The sequence below is a fragment of the Pleurodeles waltl genome, chromosome 5 (genome assembly GCF_031143425.1).
Source record: "Pleurodeles waltl isolate 20211129_DDA chromosome 5, aPleWal1.hap1.20221129, whole genome shotgun sequence".
Classification (NCBI taxonomy): Eukaryota; Metazoa; Chordata; class Amphibia; order Caudata; family Salamandridae; genus Pleurodeles; species Pleurodeles waltl.
Genome location: NC_090444.1, coordinates 575,270,964 through 575,297,735, shown reverse-complemented (window position 1 = coordinate 575,297,735; position 26,772 = coordinate 575,270,964). Strand labels below are relative to the sequence as shown.

The 26,772-nt window shown below is 45.9% G+C and overlaps 1 protein-coding gene across 2 annotated transcripts in view; it reads left to right on the top strand.

The window, feature by feature from the left end:
* USP34 (ubiquitin specific peptidase 34) overlaps positions 1-26,772 on the top strand; it is a 1,940,069-nt gene that overhangs the window by 792,986 nt on the left and 1,120,311 nt on the right. For both annotated transcript variants that reach the window (XM_069234398.1, XM_069234397.1), the window contains one exon: positions 26,505-26,560. In XM_069234398.1, the coding sequence (XP_069090499.1) occupies positions 26,505-26,560 (56 nt within the window). The remainder of the gene's footprint in view (positions 1-26,504; positions 26,561-26,772) is intronic.

Genomic DNA, 26,772 nt, shown 5'->3' with positions numbered 1-26,772 from the left:
TCATATCAAACTACCAAACAGACCAGATCTGATAACTCAACACAAACAACAGATCAGACACCCGAATCCAGCATCGCTCAATCTAGCAATCTGGCTCCTGAAGTCTTAGAATTTGGACATTTAGACCTTACACAAGAATGTATGGAGTTCATTAAACAAGCTAAAAAACCTACTACAAGACATTGTTACGCTAACAAATGGAAAAGATTTGTTTATTACTGCCATAATAATCAAATTCCACCACTACATGCTTCCGCAAAAAACATTGTAAGCTACTTATTACACTTACAAAAATCTAAACTAGCATTTTCTTCTATTAAAATACATCTCACAGCAATATCTGCAAATTACACATTCAACATCACTTTTTAGAATCCCAGTCATCAAAGCATTTATGGAGAGATTAAAAAGAATCATACCCCCGAGAACACCACCAGTCCCCTCGTGGAACCTCAATATTGTGTTAACACGACTCATGGGACCACCATTTGAACCCATGCACTCTTGTGAGATGCAATACTTAACTTGGAAAGTAGCCTCCCTGATAGCTATCACATCTCTTAGAAGAGTAAGTGAAATACAAGCATTTACTATACAAGAACCCTTTATACAAATACATAAACATAAAGTTGTTCTCCGTACAAATCCCAAATTCTTACCAAAAGTTATATCACCGTTCCACCTAAGCCAAATAGTGGAACTCCCATTCTTTTTTCCACAACCAGACTCTGTAGCCGAAAGAGCCTTACATACGTTAGACATTAAAAGAGCACTAATGTATTACATTGATAGAACAAAACAGTTTCGCAAAACAAAACAATTGTTTGTAGCCTTCCAAAAACCTCATGCAGGAAATCCAATATCCAAACAAGGCATTGCCAGATGGATAGTGAAATGTATTTAGACCTGCTATATCAAAGCAAAAAGAGACTAGGAAAAAAGTCGCCACAATGGCTTTTCTAAGGAATATACCTATGACAGAAATCTGTAAGGCAGCCACATGGTCTATGCCTCATACATTCACAAAACATTACAGTGTAGATGTGTTAACACAACAAGCCACAGTAGGACAGGCTGTATTACGAACATTATTTCAGACAACTTCAACTCCTACAGGCTAAGCCACCGCTTTTTGGGGAGATTACAGATTACTAGTCTATGCACAGCATGTGTATCTGCAGCTACACATGCAATCAAACTGAAAATGTCACTTACCCAGTGTACATCTGTTCGTGGCATGAGATGCTGCAGATTCACATGTGCTCGCCCGCCTCCCCAGGAGTCTGTAGCCGTTATAAGTTGAATGAAACTTGTAAATTTGTAAATATATACTATTTTTTATACACATTATGTACATACATACTTACTCCATTGCATGGGCACCTTTACTATATACACAACTCCTACTGCACCCTCTGCGGGGAAAACAATCTAAAATGGAGTAGATACCCATGTGCAATGGAGCCGAAAGGGAGGAGTCCCTCGGTCTCGTGACTCGAAAAGACTTCTTCGAAGAAAAACAAATTGTAACACTCCGAGCCCAACACTAGATTGCAGGATAATGCACAGGCATCTGAATCTGCAGCGTCTCATGCCACAAACAGATGTACACTGGGTAAGTGACATTTTCCATATAGTAAACACCATAAAAGGATTGTGCACCATGAATAACACAATATGGATTCAGGAAACAAATCACATAACTTGTCAACTCGAATATTACATAATAAATATCTTAGAATAGTGGCATACAATAAACAACATGAAATAAACTCGAGCAGAGAATCCTGCGTCTTGCCGATTCGAGTGTCACCATGTAAAATACCAAGAAATGGTAGCACGTAATGAATATCAAAGTCAAATCATCATTAATCGAATCGCGCGTCTTGCCGATTCGTAAAACACGTTGTAAATGTCAAGAATTAACAGCTCACAATAAATAACAAGATCAAAGTACAATGAAACGAATTGCGCTTCTTTTGCCGATTCTTAAGCCACCATGTAAATGTCAAGAAATGGTAGCGCGCAATTAACAACAAAGTTAAATCCTCATGAAACGAGTTGCGCGTCTTGCCAATTCGTAAAACATCATGTAAATGTCAAGAAATAGTAGCGCGCAATGGACAACAATGTATAAACACCATAAAACGAATCGCTCGTCTTGCCGATTCTTAAGCCACCATGCCAATGTCAAGAAATCGTAGCACACAATGAATAACAAAGGCAAACCTTTATGAAACAAATTGCACGTCTTGCCTATTTGTAAACTCCCATATAAATGTCAAGAAATGGTAGTGCGCAAGTAATCTGTTAATCATTTAAGAATTAAACCAAGAATATGAAATTCTCAATAACGGTGTCGGAACAGTCCAACCACCGTCTTACCGCCTGGAACAATGATCACCAATGAAGGATGAAGGGCAGAAGACTGGAAGATCAAAATAGGCCGCCGGGACAGGAGCTCAGGAAGAAGCTGCTGCTCTGCACCGGGACCTCTGAATAGTGAGCACTGGGAGTTGGGCTGGTTCTCTTTTATAGAGTCTTGGCCCAGCCCAGAACCACGCCCAGGCATGTTGCAGGGAAAGTCTCTGGAAGGCCCTGGAAAGGGGCCACACCCTAACACACTCTGAAAACCTGCAGCAATACATTGCAAAGTAACAGTATTTGTAAGCATATTAAAAATAAGTTTTCAGGATTGAACTCTGCAATGCAAAAGGTTAAACCACAACATATCAGCACAATGCATAAATTACGTTGTTTTGAGATTACTGGGTTTTTGCATTTTTGTCGCCACTAGAGCGCGTACTGCTCTGGTGTTGACACCGAGCTAGTAAGGGGCTTATTATCTATGGAGACACGGAACCCCCTGCAAAACGGTTCAAACATCTGTTTTAAAAGCTGTTGCCCTCCAAATGATCCTTCATTGAGGAGGAACTCTCTCGCCCCAAATCATGGCGCTCGAATGGAAAGAGATGAACCTTCAGCTCCTCTTGAGGAGATTCCTCCCTTGACTGAAAAGGGAACATGTTTGTCAGAATGAGACGACTAATTCAGGGAGGCTGGTAAAAGTAGCCGTTGCTTTAGACACTGACTGACTGATCTTGTCTCCAACTGCTCGGGATAGTAGTGTATCTTCCCATATTGCCAACTCTCAGGCAGAAGGGGACCCAGACTTAGAGCTCTTTTCCCCTAGGAGTATGGTCCCAGCATTTGATGTGTGTATGGTTAAATCACCACCTAGGGAGAACCATATCAGATCTTGTATTCCGTTATTCCTCCGGAAAGCCCCTATAAGCCGGGAGACTTGAGCTCCAAAGTTTATGACATGGAACCTGACTGGGATTAGCAATAAATTAGATGATCCCGATTGGGGGGAGTTTATTGATAAATTTGATATTTGCCTGTTCCAGGAAACTTGGTCCACCACCAATGTTTTTAGACAAGGGTTCAACACATTTTGCCAAGAAGCTAGACCGTCCCCCGTGGGGAGAGCGGCGGGGGGCCTTATTATATGGACAAGAAATTAAGACTCTGTCAACATTCGAGAAATTCATGTGGACTCAAATGATATATTGGCCTTATCAATTCAGCAAAAGCGAGGTTCCCCTTTGTTGTGTGTTAATGTTTACAACAGACCAGGACCTTTTAATCAATTGTCAAAAACTATTCAGATTTTGAATGCCCTGATGACAGATTTTATAGCATCGCACTTTATTATTGTTGCTGAGGATTTTAATGTGTCATTGGAACCGAACTCTGTATTTTCCGAGATCACGCAGCTAGAAGATGTATCATGGAACATTCCTCCCTTTTCCTCCCTGAAGAAACAGCCTAAAACTAGTAGCAGGGCTCTGCAGGTTTTAGATTTCACGATAACACATGGCCTTCGTCCAGGAAATGGGCGTTTTCCCTCAGATTCCCCTTCAAAACCTACATTTTTCAGAGGGTCGTATAGCAGTATTTTAGATTATGTTGTCATGGATGTGAGGATATGGCATGCTATCAAAGATATTAGTGTAGGCAACAAACATAATAGTGACCATGCCCCAATTTTAGTAACATATGATGGACTTTTTTTTTTTTTTTTTAATAAAACAGATACACAAATTAATTACGAAGCCACTTCCTCTCTAGAAGTCTCCTCCAACAAGCTTGTCCTGAAATGGGATTGTTTTAAAAGTTCAAGAAATTTGTGGGGGAAATTGCTAGACCTAGTATCAGCGCACCAACTAATGGATGGTTCTTGCCTATATCCCCCTAATGAAGTCATGGCCCTGCACATAGACCTTTTTTCCACTTTAAAGGATCTCTTTTCTAAAACTGTTAGGGAGAATAATCATCCAGAAGTCAGACCCCACCATAGGGGTTCGGCAAAGCATGCAGGGAGGCTAAGTGTAGCTTGCTAAAGGCAATTAAATCTAAAGATAGACACCTGATAACTAGTGCTAGGCGTGAGTACGCATTCGTAATAAAGATCTGTAAAAACAACTGGGAAGAGGCGTCATGGCAGGACTTGCTGACAGCAGCTAAGGAGAAGCATTTGAAACGCTTTTGGTCTTTGGTGGCTTCAAAGGGGCTAAATGAAAATCCCAGACCAGACTGTCATATTCCGCTGGAAGACTGGGTGCGCCACTTTACTAAGCTGTATGACCTTGAGACTGATGCTTCCTCCAATAATAGTATTGAATTTGTATTTGACTCTACTCCCACAGATAGCCTGATTCCTTTCACCCTGAATTAAACTAGGATGGCCATCAAGGTCCAAAAACCAGGAAAATCTCCCTGGTTAGATGGTATACCTGCGGATTTGTTCAGATCTGACCTTGATATGTGGAGCCCTTATGTTAATAAAGTATCAAATGCTGTTTTGGCCAGTGGAAACTATCCCCGCTCCTGGAAGGGAGCAATCATTGTACTTATTTTTAAAAAGGGGGACAGGGACTCTCCAGCGAACTATAGACCAATCAGCCTCTTGGACAATCTTAAAAAATATTTTGTAATCAGGTTCTGATAAGGTTAAAAGAATGGCTAGAAGAGACCCAAGCCCTTAGTGACCTCCAAACAGGTTTTAGACAGAAAATAAGCCCAATTGATCAGATAGTTCGGTTCCTTCCGATTAAATGGAAGACGGTAGACCTAGATGCAGGGAATCTTTTTGTGGCTTTCGTGGACCTTAAATCCGTGTTTGATTTGGTCCTGCGCTGTAAATAGTGGGAGGTACTGGACAGACCTGGGTTGCTCAGACCCTTATTAAACTTAATTAAAAGTTTATATGCTGAGAGTTTTGCCAAAATTCGATGGGGAGTAAATGGGGAGGTAACAAACGAGATTTCGATCCAAAGAGGGGTGAGGCAGGGATGTGTGCTGGCCCCTACACTTTTTTTAAATGTTGATTAATGCTTGTATCCCTTACTTAATGGATTGTATTAATGATGCACCCAAACTAGGCAGGACAAAGATTCCGTGTTTACTATTTGCGGATGACACACTGTTGATATCCCAAACTGCTCAAGGTCTTGCCAATCTACTTGCGAGGTTCACGTGCTTTTGCAAGGACCATGGCCTTGAAGTCAATACCTCAAAAACATGATCTTTGGTGACAAAAAACATAAAAAGAGGAGGATGATCCTTCTGGATGGGGAAGCACTAGATAGAGAGTCACTGATTTCGACTACTTGGGAGTCAGACTTGAGTACACGCATAAATGGCAGACCCATTTATCAAAGGCATATATGAGTTTGAAACAGAATTCGGGGGGGTGTCCTGGGATTTGCCAGTAGATCCCCTAGATTTGCAATCTCTCCTGCAATAGAAGTATATAAAGTACTAGCTAGAGGGGGGGGGATTTGTATGGAGCAGAGCTATGGGGGCATGGCAACTTGAAGGACTCAGAGTGAGCTGAAAATCCATTTATAAAAGTCTTATTAAAAATACCTGCAAGTTCCCCCACGTTGCCCATTCGGATGGATCTAAATTTAGATTCCATCACCCACATTGCTGCCTTAAAACCAATATTGTACTGGATTAGGATTTGGTCCACAGACATTTTTAGCCCATATAGAACATGGTTGAATGCCCTGATGAGTACACACATAATAAGAAAAATCCCATGGTGCAACCTTGTTGAAAATAGTTTGACCCAATTAGGGCTGAGCGTGTTTTGGTCAGACCCCCATCGCCCCCCAAAAACGCTGCACAGGTTGTCAAGGATGCATATTGGCTAAATGTAAAAGCAGGAAAGTTAGCCGAGGGGCCTTCGTTTAGTTTGACAGATTCATATCAGATAAATGTCATTATGTATTTGAAAAATATATGGATTTGATTTCATCCCCTCGAACATGTACACTTTATATCAGGTTTAGGGATCGCTACCATTACGCACTTTTACTTGCTGGTGGTCTCAACAGGATAACCAACAAGATCTATGCCCAGTGGGCTGTGGGTCATCTGAATGTATTGCTCACGTGTTATTCCATTGTCCCACATATGCCAAACAGCGGGTCCGATGGATTATACCACTTTGCAGATCCATGGGCATCAACAACCGGCCCTCAGCTCTTCGGATCTGCAAAACAAATACTCGTGGGATTGTGGCATGTGCATTGGCAAGATTCTTAGATACAACTTGCCACATTAGAGCAAAACGGTTGGGGGCAGTTTGCAATGTATCATACTAAAGCAAGTCTAAGTATGAAGACATAATTGAATATGTTGCATTCATAGGGAATTATGAACTATTTAGCGACATCCATGTAATATCTGATTATAATTTAATACTGCTATACTGTATTCTTATTTTGCATTTTAAGTCTGTCAGCTGAAGGATTTTACTTATTGCCCTCCCATATCAGCAATTTTTTTTACAATATTTGATTATGTTTTAGAATCTTGTATCTGGCATTTTAACTGTTTATTTTTAATATTATCCAGTTAGAGGGTTTCATATTATTGTTTTTTCACATTTTTTATGTTTGTATTGTATGATGTGCTTTTATGGTATTTTTTATTACTGAAATAAAGCTTAAGTAAGAAGGAGAGAAAACAGGGAGGAGTGACCACCCCTGCTAGGACCACCCCTAAGGTGTTCAGAGTTGAGGTGAACCCCCTCCCTGCAGAATCCTCCATCTTGGTTTGGTGGACAGGGACCAATAGGGTTAGGTTTGTGTCCCCCTTCCCAAAGGGAGTGGACACGAGAAGGGGGTAGCCACCCCCAAGGACAGTAGCCATTGGCTACTGCCCTCTGACCCCTGAAACGCCCCTAAATCCAGGATTTAAGGGCCTCCCTGAACCCAGCTCACTAGATTCCTGGCGACCTGACAAGGAGGACTCCATAGCTGAAACCCCCAGCAGAGAAGAAGGCAGATGACAATTGACTTAAGCCCAGCCCTACCGGCCTGTCTCTGGCTTCAAAGAACCTGCACAAGCAATGCATCCAGCGGGACCAGCGACCTCTGCCAAGATCCAGAGGACCTCCGTGCGCCCAAAAGGACCAAGAACTCCCGTGGACATTGGCCCTGTCCAAGAAGAAACAACTAAGGACTCCAACCTCACTCCGAATGCGTGAGTCCTGACCACTCTGCATCTGACACTCGTGTCCAGGTGGCCCAACCAGCTAGAGAGGATCTCCAGGCGATCGCAAGCAAGTACCCACCCTGGTTTGACTTCTCCACTATGACGCCTGCAGAGGGAATCGTGAAGACCCCCCTGCCCGTGAAAGCTCTGGACGAAGATATTTGACGCTTAAAGACACACTGCATCCACAGCCCCCAGGCCTTAGAGAACCCGACCTCCAGTGCAGCAACGTTCAGCAGGCGGCCCTCCTCCATGTCCAGCCTGTGGTTTGCCAGAGACACCCTCCTGGACCTCACCTGCAGCCTCTGAGTGACCCCCGAGGGTCCCCTCATAGAGAATCATTGAAGCCCCGACACTTTTTTGCACCTGGCGCCTCAGCACCGCTGATGGTGTATGTTTTGTGCCTACTTGTGGCCCTCCCAGTGCTCCTCTAAACCCTCCCAGGTCTGCCCTCTCAAGAGGCGAGTACTTACCTGCCTGCAGATCTAAACCCGAGTACCCCCTGTCTCGATAGGAGCCTACATTAAATTTGCTTCACTTTTGTCCTCTGCACCTGGTCCCGGCCTGTGTTGCTTGTGGTGGGTATTTGGGGTTAACTTGAACCCCAAACAGTGGACTTCCTAACCCCCGGAGACTGGAACTGGAAGTCAAGTGCCTACCTGTAAATCGATCTAATTTGTCTTCCCCGCAGGAACTGTTTCTGAAAATTGCACTGTCAACTTTTAAAACAGATTACTGCCAATATTTCAAAAACTGTATAACTTGTCGACTTCAAACAAAGAAAGTACTATTGATACATGTGTGAAATATGGCACTATTTACCTTCAACTTGAATCTTGTGGTTCTAAAAATAAGTTCAGTAAATATATTTTTGCTATATAAAAACCTTTGGTCTGGAGTTAAGTCATTGAGTGTGTGCTTCTTCTATTGCTTGTGTGTGCAACAAATACTTTGCACTACCCTCTGATAAGTCTAACTGCTCGACCACACTACCACAAAAGAGAGCATTAGTATTATCTACTTTAGCCTCTGATAAGCCTCTGGAGAACACTGTGCACACCTTACCTAATTTTTATTATATAGTATATACAGAGCCAGCTCCCTACCTCAGAAGCATAGCCTGAACCAAGTGCTCCATGAATTTGTTTCTTTCGGGGAACTATCCTGCATACAGATTAACTGGGGGAAATGACATATATTCCCACTGACACTACAGGTGCTCCCCTTTGTGGCGGACTACCCGCTGCAGTGGTGCTGCACAGTGTTGAAATTCCTAGGAGTTAAGATTGCTCTGGATAAAGATGAAACTCTCAAAGCAAACTTTGGCAGTGTCATGTCAACATTCACTGATAAGGTCATCAGATGGATATCTCTGCCTTTATCCCTGGCTGGCCATATAGGCTTAATGAAGATGATCATACTTCCTAAAATCTTATATCTTTTTCTTAATATACTATATCGTCCCAGGCGTGCCTTTATTCCATGCATTCCGCATGCAAATGATTAGACTGACAGGGCGGGAAAACAACCATGTGTCAGCTGGAAGCCCCTCACTCCTATTTTCCAAGATGGCTTTGAAGTGCAAAACTTTGAGCTGTATTATAATTGTGCATAAGCTCACCACACAATATATTGGTTCAATTCCACCCCTTACTGCCGCTCTTGGAGATGGAGGAGGGATATAGGACACCGTTCCCAGCTGTATCTTTCTTGGGTGCTCTACTTCACTTTCCAAACTCAGGGCACTCTGCAGTGGCGTGCACTACGACTGCATTGAAAGCCTTGGCACAGTGATAGACCACCTACACTCCAGACTATAAGGAGCCTCCTGACAGTGTTTGGATTGTCAATGAACGAGTCAAAATAACACGTGACTCCTTCACAGAGACTTCCTTTTTTAGACCTGTCTTTGACACAGTTTTGTTCAGGGCTGTTCTTCCATCGTAAGGCACCCAAAACATTGTTGCTAGGATCCCAGTGTTTCAACCTTGGGACTTCGGTCCTGAATCTTAGTGGGAGCAACTCTGTGGCTTAATGACCTGTTGACCTTATGCTTCCTGCATATCTGCTTCACCCACTGGCCTATGTGGACTTTGCAGTGAGATCTGAAGTCTTTGTGGGCCCAACACCAAGGAACCTGTCAGATGTAATTCAGGTTTTGGAGGAGATTGCAAAAGATCTCTAGTGTGCTCCTCTAAGCAGCTTGACCAGCAGCAGACCCCATTCAGTTCCCCACCCAGAGATGACTGTAGTGATGGATGCATCACAGCTGGATTTAGGGGTCATCTGGGAGAGGTGAAGATCAGAAGACACTGGTCTCCAGTGGATAACTGCCTACATATCAGTCTTTTGGAGTTGCATGCCATTCTCTTGGTGGTTAAGACGTTCCTACCATCCTTCCTACCATCTAAGCTGGACAGGTTCTCATGGACAACTCCACTGCCCTATAATATTGTAACAAGCAGGGTGGATCCGGGTCCTGTCCAGGAGGCTCTGTGCCTTTGGAGGTGGTTGGAACATCTGATGGATACTTCTAACAACAGATTCCTCACCTCCTGAATACCCCCAGGTATTAGACTGGATTGGGAAACTCAAAAGCAATGCTTCTGCTTGTCGATATGTGGGGCCATGCGACTATACGTAGACTGGCTCACTCCAGAAGTGATGAATGGAGCCACATACAAGTACCACCAATGCTAATGTTAGTTTCTGTTTTTTCTGTGCCTTCATATACGAATCTAGTGCTCCCCTCCTTCTTTCATCACTCTGTGATGAACTTTTCTTACAAATGTTCCAATGTGCAAGGGACATTTCACCCCCTAAAATGACAGGGTTTGAACCTTGTAAGGACTGTTGCAAACAGATATCTGCGACGGATCCTCATGAGTTCTCTCTGGTGGAAGGGATTAGAACACTACTCGAAGACCTGCAACAACTGCAGCCATACAAATCCAAAAGCCATCCTAGAAAGCAAAGCGCTACATAGTGAAGCATGAGTAGGCTCCACGCCAGTCCTGCACCAAGTCAAGAGCAAGGACCCACTCCTGAAGTACTTCCCATGGCAGAATTCACGGTCGAAGTCTTTGAGTAAGTTAAACAAGAAACATAGGAAGTACAAGCATGACCCTCCCTGCCAATCTTGCTCCCCTAAGAAGATTCAAAGACATCACTGTGCCTCCAGGTCTTGCTATTGTTTCCCATAGGAGCCGATTCCATCCTTGGGGCCCTATGCACCGAGTTCCCAGGTGCATCAACATTGCATGGCAGGCTGAAGACTTTTGAGAGGCCATGCTGTGCATCTTTAGCTCCCTCTGGTAGGCCTTCAGCCTCAAGGAATCACAGGAGTTTCCAGGTGGGTTACAGACAATGGGTTTGATCTTTGAGCCTTCTGTGCCCCTAAAGCCTAGTTTTAGTTCCATACCTTGGTCCTGGATCTGAATGTTAGCAACTCAGTCTTTTTGGCCTGTTGATGTTCTACATCCTGCTTGTTTGCTTCACCAGGTGCCTTTGAAGTGGGATCAGAAGTCAACGTTGACTCTGCCCCAGGGGAACATGTCAGATTCCACCATTGGATGAGGGAGACAGTAAAAGATCTGCATTAGTGGCTGCTCAACTACAGTTGAACTAGCAGCAAACCCCTCTCCCTACCCCACCCAGAGTTGACACTGCAGGCAGGTGCATTGTTACTGAGCTGAGGAGGTCATCTAGAAGAAGTGCAGATCATAGGACTCTGGTCCCTGGCAGAGACCTTTTCCACAGCAACTTGCTAGAGTTGTTGGTGATCAAAGGGAGGCCCCTGCTAGTTCTCATGGACACCAGTGTCATGTGATGTTTCAAAAAGCATAGTGGGGTGGGATCCAGACTCCTGTGCCACAAGACTACTTCTCTGGAGTTGACTAGATCATCCAGAGGTTTCCCTGGTGGTGCACCACCTGGCAGGATCCTTGAACACCAGGTTGAACGAACTCAGTCGGTGATGCCTAGTGCATCACAAATAGCAGGCATATGGAGGTGTGGCATAGGACATTTTCCAAAAGCAGGGAGAACTCTGGCTAGATATGCTTGCCACAGCCAAAAACACACAATGTCAGCCCCTTTCCGTGCTTGAGTTCCCCAGAAAGCTCTCCCTTGGAGACACATTCCACACAGTGTGGAGCATGGGACTCCTTTACGTTTTCCTGCCACCACCTCTCCTTCCCCAAGTTCTGTAGAAGATAATGAACAAATGGGCCTAAGTCATCCTAGTGGCACCAGTTTGGGCCAGGAGAGTGTAGTACCCAGAGTTTCTGGGCCTGACAATCTGCCTTCTTAGCAGCCTTTCCCTGTAGTAAGATCTCTTGCAGCACAGCAGGATTTTTCTCCTGAACCTGCGGAATCTGCAGCTTCATTCATGAAGATTGAACAGCAGCAGTTTAGTTATTTTGTTCTCCCTCCCAAAGTCTTCAATGTCCAGCAACACAGGGCCGGTCCGGTGCAGAGGTCAAAGGAGGGCCCAAAACACATAGGCGCCTATGAAGAACATGGGTGCTCCAGTCCTTGTCTGCATACAGGTAAGTACCTGCATCCTCGGGGAGCAGACCAGGGGGGTTTTGTAGAGCACTGGTGGGAGGGGGGACACACGTAAGCACACAAAACACACCCTCAGCGGCACAGGGGTGGTCAGGTGAAGTAGGCAAAGTAGGCTTCGCGTTTGCTATAGAAAGCAATGGAGGGACCTGGAGGTCACTTAGGCGATGCAGGCAGGGCACAGGGGGGCTTCTCGGGCCAGTCACCGACTGGGCTAGGCTGAGGGCCGCCTGCTGGTCACTCCTGCACTGGTAGGTGGTTCCTCTCAGTCCTGGGGGCTGTGGGTGCAGTGCTTGGTCCAGGCGTCGGGTTCCTTTGTTACCAAGCAGTCGCGGTCAGGGGGAGCCGCTGGATCCTCTCTGCAAGCGTCGCTGTGGGGGTGCAGAGGGAAGTCGACTCAGGGTGTCCACGTCGTTGGAGTCGCCTGGGAGTTCTTTCTGCGGTGTTTGTTGTCCTGAACTCGAGCCGGGGTGTCAGGTGCAGAGTGTGAAGAATCATGCTTCTGGCAGGAAGTGAGAGTCTTTAAAAAAAATTCAAAGTTGTTGCAGTTTCTGAATAGTGCCACTGTTCTCTGAAGTTTCTTGGTCCTTTAGGTGCAGGGCAGTCCTCTGAGGCTTCAGAGGTCGCTGGTCCCTTGGATGCGTCGCTGTGTAGGTTCTTTGAGTCTGGAGACAAGCCGGTAGGGCTGGGTCCAAGTCAGTTGGTGTCTCCGTCGTCTCTCTGGGGCTTTCAGGTCAGCAGTCCTTCTTTCTTCAGGTTTCAAGAATCTGATTTCCTGGGTTCAGGGTCACCCCTAAATACTAAATTTAGGGGGATGTTTAGGTCTGGGGGGCAGTAGCCAATGGCTACTGTCCCTGAGGGTGGCTATACCCTCTTTGTGCCTCCTCCCTGAGGGGAGGGGGGCACATCCCTATTCCTGTTGATGGAATCCTCCAAACTCAAGATAGAGTATTTCTAAAGACAGGGGTCACCTCAGCTCAGGGCACCTTAGGGGCTGTCCTGACTGATAGGTGACTCCTTCTTGTTTTTCTCATTATCTCCTCCGGACTTGCTGCCAAAAGTGGGGGCTGTGTCCGGAGGGGCGGGCATCTCCACTAGCTGGGACGTCCTGGGGTGCTGTAACAAAAGGCACGAGCCTTTGAGGCTCACCGCTAGGTGTTACAGTTCCTGCAGGGGGAGGTGAGAAGCACCTCCACACAGTGCAGGCTTTGTTCCTGGCCACAGAGTGACAAAGGCACTCACCCCATGTGGCCAGAAACTCGCCTGGTTGTGGCAGGCTGGCAGAAACTGGTCAGCCTAGCACTAGTAGTCGGACTAGTAGTCAGGGGGCATCTCTAAGATGCCCTCTGGGTGTATTTTACAATAAATCCCACACTGGCATCAGTGTGCATTTATTGTGCTGAGAAGTTTGATACCAAACTTCCCAGATTTCAGTTTAGCCATTATGGAACTGTGGAGTTTGGAATTGACAGACTCCCAGACCATATACTCTTTATGGCTACCCTGCACTTACAATGTCTAAGGTTTGGCTTAGACACTGTAGGGGCATAGTGCTCATGCAACTACGCCCTCACCTGAGGTGTAGTGCACCCTGCCTTAGGGCTGTAAGGCCTGCTAGAGGGGTGACTTACCTATGCCACAGGCAGTGAGTTGTGGGCACAGAACTCTGAGGGGAGTGCCATGTCCACTTAGTCAATTTCTCCCCACCAGCACACACAAGCTGTGAGGCAGTGTGCATGTGCTGAGTGAGGTGTCCCCAGGGTGGCATAATACATGCTGCAGCCCTTAGAGACCTTCCCTGGCCACAGGGCCCTTGGTACCAGGGGTACCATTTACAAGGGACTTGCCTGTGTGCTAGGGTTGTGCCAATTGCGGGAACAAAGGTACAGTTTAGGGAAAGAACACTGGTGCTGGGGCCCGGTTAGCAGGGTCCCAGCACACTTTCAATCACCTGTTGTAGGAAAGTAGCCTCTTTTTAGCATGGTTACACCCAAGTTTTGCCTGTTTGTCAGTGTGTTTGACTGTGTTCACTGGGAACCTGCTAACCAGGACCCCAGTGAATATGCTCTCTGCCTTCAAACTTGGTTACTTGGACCACTTGCACCCCACATTTGGCACACTGGTCCCCTCCATGTAAGTCCCTAGTACATGGTACCTAGGTACCCAGGGCATTGGGGTACCAGGGGATCCCCATGGGCTGCAGCATATATAATGCCACCCATGGGGAGCGAGAGCCCATGCAAAGTTTATCTGCAGGCCTGTCATTGCAGCCTGCGTGAAAGGGTTTATGCACCCTTTTCACTACAGGTCACTGCGCCAGGTCACTGTAAGTCACCCCTATGGCAGGCCCTCCTAGCCCAGAGGGCAGGGTGCAAGTACCTGTATGTGAGGGCACCCCTGCAATAGCAGAGCTGCCCCCACAAACTCCACTTCCATTTTCCGGGGCTTAATGAGTGCAGGGACGCCATTTTAAGCATGTACTGTACATAGGTCACTACCTGTGTCCAGCTACTTAATGGTAACTCCGAACCTAGGCATGTTTGGTATCAAACATGTCATAAACATACCCCTATACTGTTGTCAGTATCGGAAGTATGATTCCATGCACTCTAGGGGCTCCTTAGAGGACCCCCAGCATTGCTCCCACCAGCCTTCTGGAAGGCAGAACAGAGGATTTCCTTTGGGAGAGGGTGGTAACACCCTCTCCCTTCAGAAATAGGTGTTACATGGCTTGGGAGTGGTAGCCTCCCCAAGCCACTGGTATGCGTTGAAGGGCACATTTGGTGCCCTCCATGTAGAAACCAGTCTACACTGGTTCAGGGACCTCCAGTCCCTGCTCTCGCGCAAAATTGGACAATAGACAGGGGAGTGACCACTCCCCTGTCCATCACCACCTCAGGGCTGGTGCCCAGATTTCCTCCAGAGTGTCCCTGGATTCTGCCATCTTGAATCCAAGGTTGGCAGGGATCTCTGGGAGCATCAGAGTGACCAGGTCAGGTAGGTAATGTCAAAATGTCAAAGCCCCCTCCTGATAGGTGGTCACCTGACTAGGTGACCAACCCCCCTTTCAGGGCTATTTCGGCTCTCTCTCTTGGGTGGGTCCTCAGATTCAGCTTGCAAGATTCCAGCAGGACTCCTCTGCGACCTCTACTTCGACTTCAAGCCACTGGAAGTGCGACGGCACACTCCAGGAACTGAAAATCTACATCCATGACGAAGACTCTGCTTCCAACATTGTTTCCACGGCTCCTTCCAGCTTCTGCAACATTTCCCTGGCTGTTCATCCTCTGAGGGCGGCAAGCCTTCAATCTGCATGAGAAATAAGAAGGAATCTCCCTTGAAGTGAAGGAGTCACTCCCCTGCATCCGCAGGCACCAACTGCAACGATGATCACCTGCGTGGATCTTCTCTCATTCTGAGCTGTGTGGATCCTCTATCAAGAGTGGTGATCCGGAGTAATCCTCTTGGTCCTCTCTGCCAGCTGTCCAACTTTGGTGGAGGTAAGCCTTTGCCTTCCCACTCAGGATGGTACCCCCGTGCACCACGCCTCTTGCAGCTACCAAGGGTTGTTGGCATCTCACCCTTTCCTGCGATGAACAGCCCTCTGTGTGCTTCTCCTACGGCGTGGGACCCTTTTCCAGTTGAGCTGCGTGGGCTTCTCTGCGGCTCCCGGTTCCTCGTCCAGTGGGCCTCCTGTGGGGGGCTGCCTCTTCTTCTGTGGACCTTGCTGGTCCCTGGCTGCTCCACTTTGTGTTTCACTGTGACCTCTGCCTTTACCAAGGCTTGTTGGTGGCATTTCCATGCCACTGACCGACTGCAGTCTTCCATCTAGCATGGGATGTCGACTGCATCCTCCAGGAACTCTTCACCTGCTCCAGGGCTGCATTACTTGACAGTCTTAGTCCCATCGTCGACCAGCTCCTTGACAACAGCTGCGTGGGTAGTAGCTCCTGCTCCCTCTGGACTCTTCTGTGACTTCTGGAGTTGGTCCCCTTCTTCTACAGGTCTTCCTCTTCAGGAATCCACCGCTGGTTTCTTGCAGTCTTGTCTGGGTGTTGCATTTTCGTTTCCTTCCTTTTGGGTGGTTTGGGGAAAATGCAGTAACTTACTCCTTTCATCCTGGTCACTAGGGGGCACTGAGATACTTACCTTTGGGGTTTCCTTGTTCTTCCAGCTCCCCTCTACACATTCCACTTAACTAGGGGGGGATCCTGTGTTCGCATTCCATTTTTTTAGTATATGGCTTGGGCTGCCCTGGAGTCACTATTGTCTGTCTGCATTTGCACTGTTTTCTATTGCTTTCTATGCCTATTTCTGATATCTAGTGTGTTACCTCCTTTTGGAGGGTTGCTTCTCTAGTACTTTTTGGTAATTGTGTCACTAAAATAAAGTACCTTTATTTTTGTAACACTGAGTGTTTTCTTTCATGTGTGTAAGTGTTGTGTGACTACAGTGGTATTGTGTGAGCTTTGCATGTCTCCTAGATGAGCCTTGGCTGCTCATCCACAGCTACAGAGAGAGAGAGAGAGAGAGCTGGCTTCTAGACACTGCTACACTACACTAATAGGGGATACCTGGCGCTGGTATAAGCTGTAAGTACCTCAGGTACCCACCACACACCAGGCCAGCTTCCTACACCTGTTGTATTGTGTTTCCGTAAAAAAAACTTCAAGCTCTTTCATCCCATTCTCTCAGTGCCATCTTTTTTCTAGGCAAACTGGTTAGAGACTGGAATGGTGTTCCTGCAGAAAGTGGTGACACTTATCTCGTTAGACAAGCCATATTGCTTCTGAATATCTGTGCTCCACCTCATCCCTTGAAACCGAATCTCCATTGTTTAAACTAGGGGAACAATTATCTCTTTGTCAGGCTTTCTGGAGCGAAGAAGGGCAGGAAGGTGCAGATATAACCATCTGTCGATGGATAGTCCTCTGCATTAAATTCTGCTACAAATTGGCTTAGAAACAGCTTCTAGAAGGCCTAATGACCCACTCAACCATGGCATCTACAACTGTATAGTGGGCATCAGTGCACACATCTACAAAGCACTACTACCTTGGCAGTCAGTTATGTCAAGATGGGCTTTTTGCCTTCATGTTCCTGCAGGATGTTTTAGTCTGAGCTGTTCCAATGGCCCATCGCTTGAAAGTACTGCTTTGGTGTAAGGAAATGCTTCTTTTATATGATCCACCCACAAGTTTATTGACCAATGGTGCTGATTTTTCGACTCAGAGAGTAGACTGAGGCCTGCTAACCAGATGTCGGTGCCCTGACCCTAAAAGTGTATGTTGAATTGACTATACCCAATTGAAAATGGCCAACTTACCTGTCAGTCCCTATTAAATGGTACCCTGGTTTTCAGGGCTCGTATGTTAGAGGGGCACCCCAGGGCTTACAGCACTGATTGTGCCACTCTGGTAGTCCCCCAAGTAAAACAAGCCTCCCAGTCCACCACTGCAGACTAGTAGAGCAGTTGGGCACTGCTAGCTTGAATTGCCGTTGAAAGCAATGACAAAGCCATCATTTTCCCTGGACGTGTGTGTAAGACACCCCTCTGGCAGGCCTGCTGAGCCCTAAAAGGCAGGGTGCAACATGTGACCCAGGCAGGGCATGTATATACATGTCCTAGCAGTAAAACATGCAAAACAACTGTTTTACTCCAGAATGGCCTGGTTGCCCAATTGGTGAGTGTAGGGTTATATCCTAAACCCCTCAGTAGTGCTTACGCTGGAATGAATGGACCAAAGTGGGCCCTCCAAGGTATTAAACAACTCGTTAAATTAAAATAGATTTGTATCTCCAATTGAAATTAATGTTACTGGTTGCATTGTGCAGCTTTAACAAAGCTACACTTTGTTGCCTTTAAATTTCTTGTGCCCTCCCGGCCACATCTGGATAGACATGATAATAACTCTCAGGAAAGAGAACAATAACAGATTTTCTGCCCGGGGAGGATCACCTCCCTCCTGCAAGAAGCCACTTAGGTGTTAGTCCTAAAATACAAGTTTTAAAGTTGAAGCCACCTTTGAAGAGCAGATGTGGGACTCAAGGGGAGAGGGCTGTACCACTATTGAGGTTGACAGGCTGGCATGGGGAGCAAAGAGAGGCAACCAGTTGTCAAACTGGTTTTCTCAGCGGTATCTAGCAATAAGGTAGCCACACCACATGGGTGGACTAGGGAGGTCTGTTCACCAAGAGAGGAGTCTAGCCATCTTAGTAGTGGGCAGAATGGTGCATTCTGGGATAACCAGATGCCACACTCCACAGGAAGTGATCACCAGATGGGAGGGAACTAGGTAGCCCATTGGCTACCAACCGCATCCTGCCTTGAGGGCACTTTCCGAGCATAAAGGGAGCTCTCCTGACACCCAGACCTCAGTTCTTCACTCAGAAGAAGTACCTCCCTGCTGCACTGAGGGACAAGCAAAGAGAGGCTGCACTGAATACACCTGCTGCACCTGGTATCTAGCGAAGAAAGTGACTGTGCCTGCTGTGTCCTGGTCAGGAAGAAATAGTCTCCCTAGCCTAGTCAAGCCAAGAGACTCAAAGGGTCAGCTGACTGGCCTCCTGTTCACCTCACAGGGACACAACTGCAGAAGAAGCTTGCTGGGTCAAGTTAGTAGTCCATAGCCTTCAAGCCACTTCCACCACTGCTGCGCAGCATCAAGGACCAAGACCAGTCGCACCTGAGTTATCTGAATTCGGAAGTGCTGTCGGAGAGTTACTGGGACCCTAAGAAGGCACATAATCGACTCTGTAAGAATTGGCTTTTGAGCGTGACAACGGATGACTGGTAGTCCAGTGGTGACTAGACTTCAGACAGACCAGAGAGGACTTTGTGGGACTTTGACCCTGCACCCAGGACCCCCTCACCATCTTCGTGGACATAGTAATCCCTGCAAGAAGACCCGCATCAACCTTGTTGCATCCACTGTCTCCCTAAAGCATCTTCAGCATCCTTCATCCCTTGCATCAGGCCCACTCCATAGGAATTCATTACAAAATGCAGATATAGTGCCTTGAACTGTTAAAAGACTGCTTCTGTTGTAAAGGTAATTATTGTTGAGGACCTTCCTGGTCCCTTTGACTAGCTCACTGCTAGAGCTGGTCACCCCAAGTATCTCTAACCAACTGCATTGAAACTTTACTAAGTTTTCCTTGAAAATATTTCAAAATGCCCAATTCATTGACTTTGTCAAGGCTTGTTTGTGGTTGAGTGAATTTGCTCTGATTTACTATTGACTACAAAATCTATATCTCTGGAAGTCTCCAGTGGATCTTTTTTGTTTTAGTGTATAAAATCTTCTAAAAATACCACCTATTTTTATCAATTGGAATCAGATTACTTGAGTGACGTGTCCATTTCGTCTTTAATTGTTATGGTGCTGTTTAAATACTTGTTCCTCTTTGTAAACTTTGGTGCTCAGTGCTACAGCTGCCCAGGTTTGAGACAAGGGTTTGACAGGCAAAACCCAAGGGCCCTAAAGGTGATGGTAAGTGTGGTACATGGTGTGGTTGCATGACCACACCATATAACACACCCCATTTCCTCACATTTGGTACCTATTTACACAGTGAGGAATCTGCTGTTAAAAGTATCATGAAAAGAGCAAGTTAACTTTTTCTGGTGAATATTTCTACCTGCAGATTCCTCACCCGTAGTGTAATCCCAGCTGTCAGAATGGATCTGGAAACTTCAAAGGTTTCACGTCCCTTGTAGAGGGCACTGGCTTTGTATCGACTATGGAAGTGGTGTCAGATGATAACAGTAAAGCCATGTAGCACCATTCCTAGCTCAACAAAGTCAGTTTCCTGTCCCCTTTTTTATGCACCTTTGAGACAGATTCAGAGCTTGCACTCTCTGAAGAGTTGTGAGTATACCTCACACAGAAAATTATTTTAGTGTGGTGCAAATGTCTCCTTTAAAACATTCTGGCTTGATGCCCTTTAGGGACTGTGAGTGACAGATGTCCATCACTAACCTGCACATCATCTGTTTGTGGTGCTTAGGTTCTGACCATGATCCCCACGCTTGTGCCTCCTGTCAGATCATGCACCCTAAGGCCATCAAGGAACACAATACCAAGCTTTTCATGGTCTGGGCCTGTAACAACAGACAAAGTTGGCAGTACTCGAGATCAAGTTCTCCCTTGTCACTCTTCCAGAGCGAAGTTATAGTAGTATAGGGTGCATAAAAAGTTTGGACTGGATTAAGTTGCCCAGAAGACACCGGCTTCTCACATGGTCTTCATCCTCTGAGCTAGAGTTTTAGTCACAATGGAACCTTCTGACCCTACTTCAACTGGCTCCGATCCTGTTCCACAGCCAGACCAACCCTCAAGATTACTTTTCCAGCACCTTCAGCTCTATTGTCGCGACTTGGTCAATGCAGGGTACACCGGCTCCACATCTTTCCTTTCCAGAGTTCCCAGTGCCAGGCACTTACCCAACAGTGTTCCTCAGTGGAATCTTTGCTTGGATCTCAAACCCAGCTGGTGTATCCTTGGGATCTGCAACACTGCTCGGCCTTCCCATGTTTATGTTTATGCGCTATTTGGCGCTGGGCTGCCCCTCTAGCACAGAATCCAGCCTTCTCTCCGGTGCACAACTAAGCAATTCCACCATCTACTCCATGGCTGGCCCTGCCACTGAAGCCATCTCCACCGGTGCTGTGCCCAAAGACACTGGGCAAGACTCCTTCATCATTGCAACCCACTCCTGTCAAGAGGTCCTGAAGGGAGGCTCAGAAGCTTACAGGCAGTGAATTTCTGAACTTTTTGATTTGGACTCTGGTCCTCTGAATCTCTACGCCGCAGACGATGATGGGGGGAAATCCCGATGCGGTACTAGGGTTGTATTCAGCTAGTGGCCCTGACACTGTTATCTTTCCACTCATTGCTCAAGAATGTAACAGAGATTTGAACTTTTAGTTGCCATCCGTGGATGTTATGACCAATGTTTTCTCTGAGGTGTTACTCCTCTTGGTTCCAACATCCGAACCCTTTGTCCCGTTCAATGAAGCATTTTTTGAACTTGCAGTCAATAGGCTAGTTGCCTGACACTATTGCTCCACTCCTGAGGCCCAGACTTTCTCTCGACTGATTCTTCCCCAGAAAGTCTGGTGATCCTAGCATCTTACTCCTCAGGCCATTCCCATGGGGCATTCCCAACAGTGCCGTCAGACAGGGAGTCCTAACAATTGGAGGCATGGGGTAAGAAAATCTCTCTGCTGGCAGTATCGTGCTTGAATGTCAAAAAGCAAGCTACATGCATGCGCTGTGGGATATGGCCCAGCTAGCACAACACATTTCCCGGAAGACATGCGTGAGTACTGTCAGGAAGTGCTGAGAGAGAGACTGAATGCTTCTAGGCATATTATTAAATTGGGCTTCGATACCGCCGAGTCCATGGCAGGAGCAAAGGCCACTTTGGTCTCCATCTGTTGCCGTGCTTACCTCAGGACATCAGGATTCTCCATTGATGTGCAGGCCAACCTAATGTTTCTACTGTTTGATGGAGCCAATTATATGGGAACAAAGCTAATGCACCCCTTTAATGTTTTAAATCCAGCAAGGCAACTGCCAAATCTTTGAACCTACAATAGCCTCAGTCCCAGAGGGATTACTGAGTTTGTCGCATACAAAAGTACCTCAAGTGTGTTTTCTTTACATCAGCAACAATCCTACTAAAGACAGATGTAGCACCCTCAAAACCCACTAGTCCACCAATACAGGGGTGATGCCAGAGGGAAAGTTTATGAATCCCTTTAGCAAGCCAACTCCTCATCTTCATTCTCCTCTCTTGTCCATCCCTCCCATCCAAGAAAGCAGTCGTAATCCCCTTCCCATATCCATATGAAGTCTGTGGAAGGAAAGATGTTGTCACGCTGCAACGTGAGCCAAGCATTCGGCTCGGGGTGCGGCTGCGTGCCGCGGCATCAGGATGTGCCGCACCCCTGCCATTTCTTATTTTTATTGAGGCCCCAAATTGGGCATGGGGCCTCAACATGTTCAGGGCTCTGCGCGCCCCTGTTAGTTTTTACCTCCCTCACCCTCCTTCACCCCCACTTACCTTCTGATTCTTTTTCTTTCTGTTTTGCTGTCTTCCTCGTTTTGTCCTGAATTTATGCCTTTCTTTCCTTTCCATGATCCTTTCTCTTTCCCAGCATGCCTTCCTTCTCCCTGCATGCCCTTGGAACCTTACTTAACATGGTGACTTTTTCTATAGGTTTCTATGCTGTGTTCCCAGCTCAATATGGTGTCTTTTACTTCCTGCCGGTCACTTGCTGTTCTTTGGGTATATAAGGTGTGTGATTCCTGTTCTTTTTGTGCTGCAACACTTCCTTTGGGTGGTGATCTTCGCTCCTGTTCTTCTGTGTCAGTTATGTTTTCTGAGCCTGTTCCAGCTTTTTTCAATGTCATTTTTTGTCTTTTGTTCAGATTTACTTTTACTTTTTGTTTTTGTTCCAGGAGTCCTAGTTTGAAGTTTTTTCCCTTTTTGGGTTTTTTCCCTCAGGGACTCCTTCTGGAAGGCACGGACTGCCTTTGTCGTTCCCTCCGTCAGCAGCACTGTGGCTACCAGAAAGGGTCGCCCCTACTTGGGTCAAGGCAGACCCTATCGGAACCAAGACCTCGCCACATTTCCAGTGGGCCTCAGACATAGACAAACGAGTAGGTCATGACAGATGTCTTACTTTTTGCTGGACTGAAAGACCATTAGTTTCAGACTAGTGAGTCCTTCTAATAGTGGAAAGAGGCTACACCCTTCCCTTCCTTCATACTTCATCCCACTCCATCCTCCTCACCTACCCCAAACCACCTTGCAATCTTGCAGCAAGAGGTGACAGTACTACTTCAAAAAGGAGCTATGGAGTTAGTGCCAGAGCAGGAAAAGAGCCAAGGATGCTACTTTTGTTATTTCTACCCAAGCACAACAGCGGTATGCATCCAATCCTAGCCCTCAGGGATTTGAACTTCTTCCTCAAAAGAAAGGTTAAAGAAGCTGAGCCGAACACAAGTGTTGGTGGTATTGGAAGCAAGAGACTGGATAGTGTCACTTGACCTGCACAATGCATATTTCCACATCCCCATCCAAAGGTCATATTTGCTCTTTTTGGTGAGCTCTACGCATTACCAGTTTTCAGTATTCCCCTTTGGCTTGACATCGGCATCTCAAGTCAACACCAAGGTGATTGCAATGTTTGTGGCTCATCTCGGAAGGTCGGGCACCCCCATTTTCCTGTAATTGGACAACTGATTGATTAAAGCCGGGTAGCCAGAGGTGGTTTTGCCCCATTTGCAGGCTCAAGTTTCCCCTACTGTTCAATATTGGCTTTTTGATCAAGAAGCCAAAATCACACCTGAGTCCACCCCACCCATGTCTCTAGCTCATACGGTCGATACTGGACACCAGCCTTCTCTGTGCTGTTCCTCTGTCTAAGTGGATTGTCAAAATCCATGAAATTCTCCCAATGTTTCAAGAAGACACGAGTTCCAGTTCTGAAGGTACTAAAATTCCTATGTCTGCTAGCTCCCTTCATCCTCCTAGTCATGCATGTGTTGGCACATGAAGGCCTGTAGAATTGCCTCCACAGACAGTGTGGGGGAGACCACACTGTCTCACCCTTCAGACTTTTTATCCCCGCCCCATCCTATCAAGGAGGAGCAGCGGGTGCATAGATTGGATCCTAAGCGGGAGGTCAACTACTACCTGGACCACATCAAGGATACACAATGGATGACCTGCCTTTCATAGGGTATTATGGTGCCAAGAAAGACAGGATGATGCAAAAACGAACTTTTTAATGACAGTGTTATTTTTCAATAAAGGCTGCTATACACTGCCCTATCAGGAACCTCCAGAGGAAGTCTGGACTCATTCCACTAGGGTGAACGCCACCATTTCTGCCCTTGCAAGAGGATTTCCAATTGCAGAGATATGCAAGGCAGCCACATTCACTAAACAATATGGTCATTATTCCTGGTTGCGTAGGGATGGTTATTTTGCCAGATCATTCTTGCAGGATGTCCTGGTACACCCATCCATCAACCTTCCTCCTAGGTGGGTATGGCTATGGAGTATATTCTACAGGTTAGGAATCTTCTGGTAGTTGTATCCATCAGAAGAAAAAGTTAATAACCTGTAGCAAAACAAAATTCTGATGAATAATTTATTTACCTTCAGATTCCACAACGATGTGCCTGCCTCCCTTTTAATGGATAGTTATAGGGAAAATTATTCGGATCTCAAATACGCACCTATTTTTGCACTGCACTACTCTATCATTGTCAATCCATCCTCTTGCCTCAAAGGCTGGGGAAAAAATTGTTGGACACTTACGTCATTGTGCCAGGGTGGGTGGCTCTATGGCTTTGGTGATGTCACCTGACTGAATTTCTGGCATAGATATGAAACTAGCATGCACTACTGGAGGTCTTTGACATTTCCGGCTCCAGTCTGGTGCCTGGAAGTTTTCTACATTTGAGGATTGAGTGACAGCAGTTGACTACATTTGATTTGCCATCCAAAGTTGTGGAAGTCATACTGATTGCCAGATTTCCTCCCAAGAAGTCTATTTTTGCCAGATGCTGGGACACATTTTTGACCTGATGTGAAGTCCACAGGACAGACCCTTTGTTAGCTAAGCTGTCAGATATTTTATTATTTGTTTTGTCCATTTCCAAGCAAGGCCTTATAGAGGGCACTGGTAAAGGTTTTTTTATTGTCACTTTCGGACCAACCTTCTTGGTTTAATCACCTGTTGAAACATGGTTTGTTAAAGTTTTAACACAAGTGTTCCATCCAAAACTGTTTGTGATGCCACAGTGGGACCTTAATTTGGTCCTGCCATTTTGATGCTCTGCAGCACATTGCATCTTTTGAAACAAAATACTTTTTCTTTGTGATTACTTCAGCTTGTCGCATGAGTGAGCAGCAAGCTGTATCGATGCACATTTCCTACACCACCTTTTTAAAACATTTTTGGCAAGCTGATGCTGAGGATGGGGAAAGCTTTTTTGTCAAAAGTTGTGGGATCTTTTCACTTTGGTAAATCCATCAGCATCCCAATGTTCTTAGTCCCGTTTCTCCCTTGAGGAGGGACTCCATTGGCTGGACCCCAAAAGAGATTTAAGCTTTTACATTGATCACGCCAAAGACCATCAAATGGCCAGCTTTTTGTGGGGATGTATACGTAGAGAAAGGTAGGAGGGTGCACAAATGGAGTCTATCAAGGTAGATAGTCCTTTACATTAAGATCTGCTTTGCTTTGGCCAAAAAGCTGCCTCCCAAAAGGGCTGAGGGTCTATTGCCCCAGGGCCAAGGCTGCCACCACTTCATTGGCACACTTAGTGTCTGTTGGTGACATCTGCTGGGCCGCAGCATGGGTGTATGTGCGCATGTTCATGAAGCAATACTGCTTTGATGGCTAGTTCCAATGAGAAAGGGCATTTCTCTTATTTGGTCCTGCAGGACTTTTTGGTCAGATCACACTCACCTTAGGAGATATTGCTTTGTTATCTATTCTAAAGTGAGAAGTCTGGGGTTAGAATTACCTGTCAGAAGAACAAATTACTTACTTTCTGTAATACTCTTTCTGGAGCATAGTCTGTCTAACCACAGATTGGTCTCTACCCTCCTACCTCCCTGTTATGTGACCTGGTCTCTTACCACCTAAAAATGTCTACACATTGGTACTTCCAATTGTTTTGAGCTCCTCGTCTGAGGGCTTAGAAAGAATCAAGTAAGAAACTGATGTTAGTGCATGCGGGTGGCACTTATATGTAGCTCCTCTTTGTCACTTCTGGAGCAGAATGAAGCCAACACAGTGCCGGTCTGTCACCTATCAGCGCACTGGGTCACTCCTAAGAAAAACTTGTTGATCCATTCTGGAGAATATTCTAAAGGTGGTGAATCTGCGACTAGGTAGAGTATCCAACAGTAAAAACATTTCCAAAGGTAAGTAACTTCTTCGTTTAAGACACTTTGCATTGGTACACAAGGCACTTGCTGGCATTTGTCCTTAGTATCTCAGCTCTTGGTTTCAATACTACATGCCCTGGTTTCAGCACATTAAAGCAGACATATTGGTATTGCCAAAGTTTGTATTATGGTGGCTCATGTCAAAATTAATGGGAACAAAGGTCGTTAGGCTTGTTTGGAAAGGACGCCTCCCTAATATACTTTCCAGGAGAGCTTAATGTATTTTTGAGTGGCCCTCAAGGGAGTTAAGTGCAGATAGAAGGTATTTGTTATGCCTTTGAGCTGTTTAGTTTTTCCTTGTCTCAAATGCAGCATGTTAAGCGTGAACAATGGAGATACATTGTCATAAAGTTTTTTTAACATCTTTTTTCTTCTTCTTTATGTAGACAACGTTGCTTGATCTTGATGCTTTGGCAAGACACTTAGCTGACTGTATTCGCAGGTAAAAATAAATAATTTTTAATACTTTTTCAACATTTGTCAAGAACAACAATATAAATTACATTGTGACTACACAGTGTATGGTTTGCCTGTTGACGGCATAAAACTTCACACTGCAATCGTTCAAAATAACTGACCAAGAATACATTCCACACTTAACACACACTCCTAACCACCCAGAATTTAAAAAAGAATGTGAATTTGAACTAACAA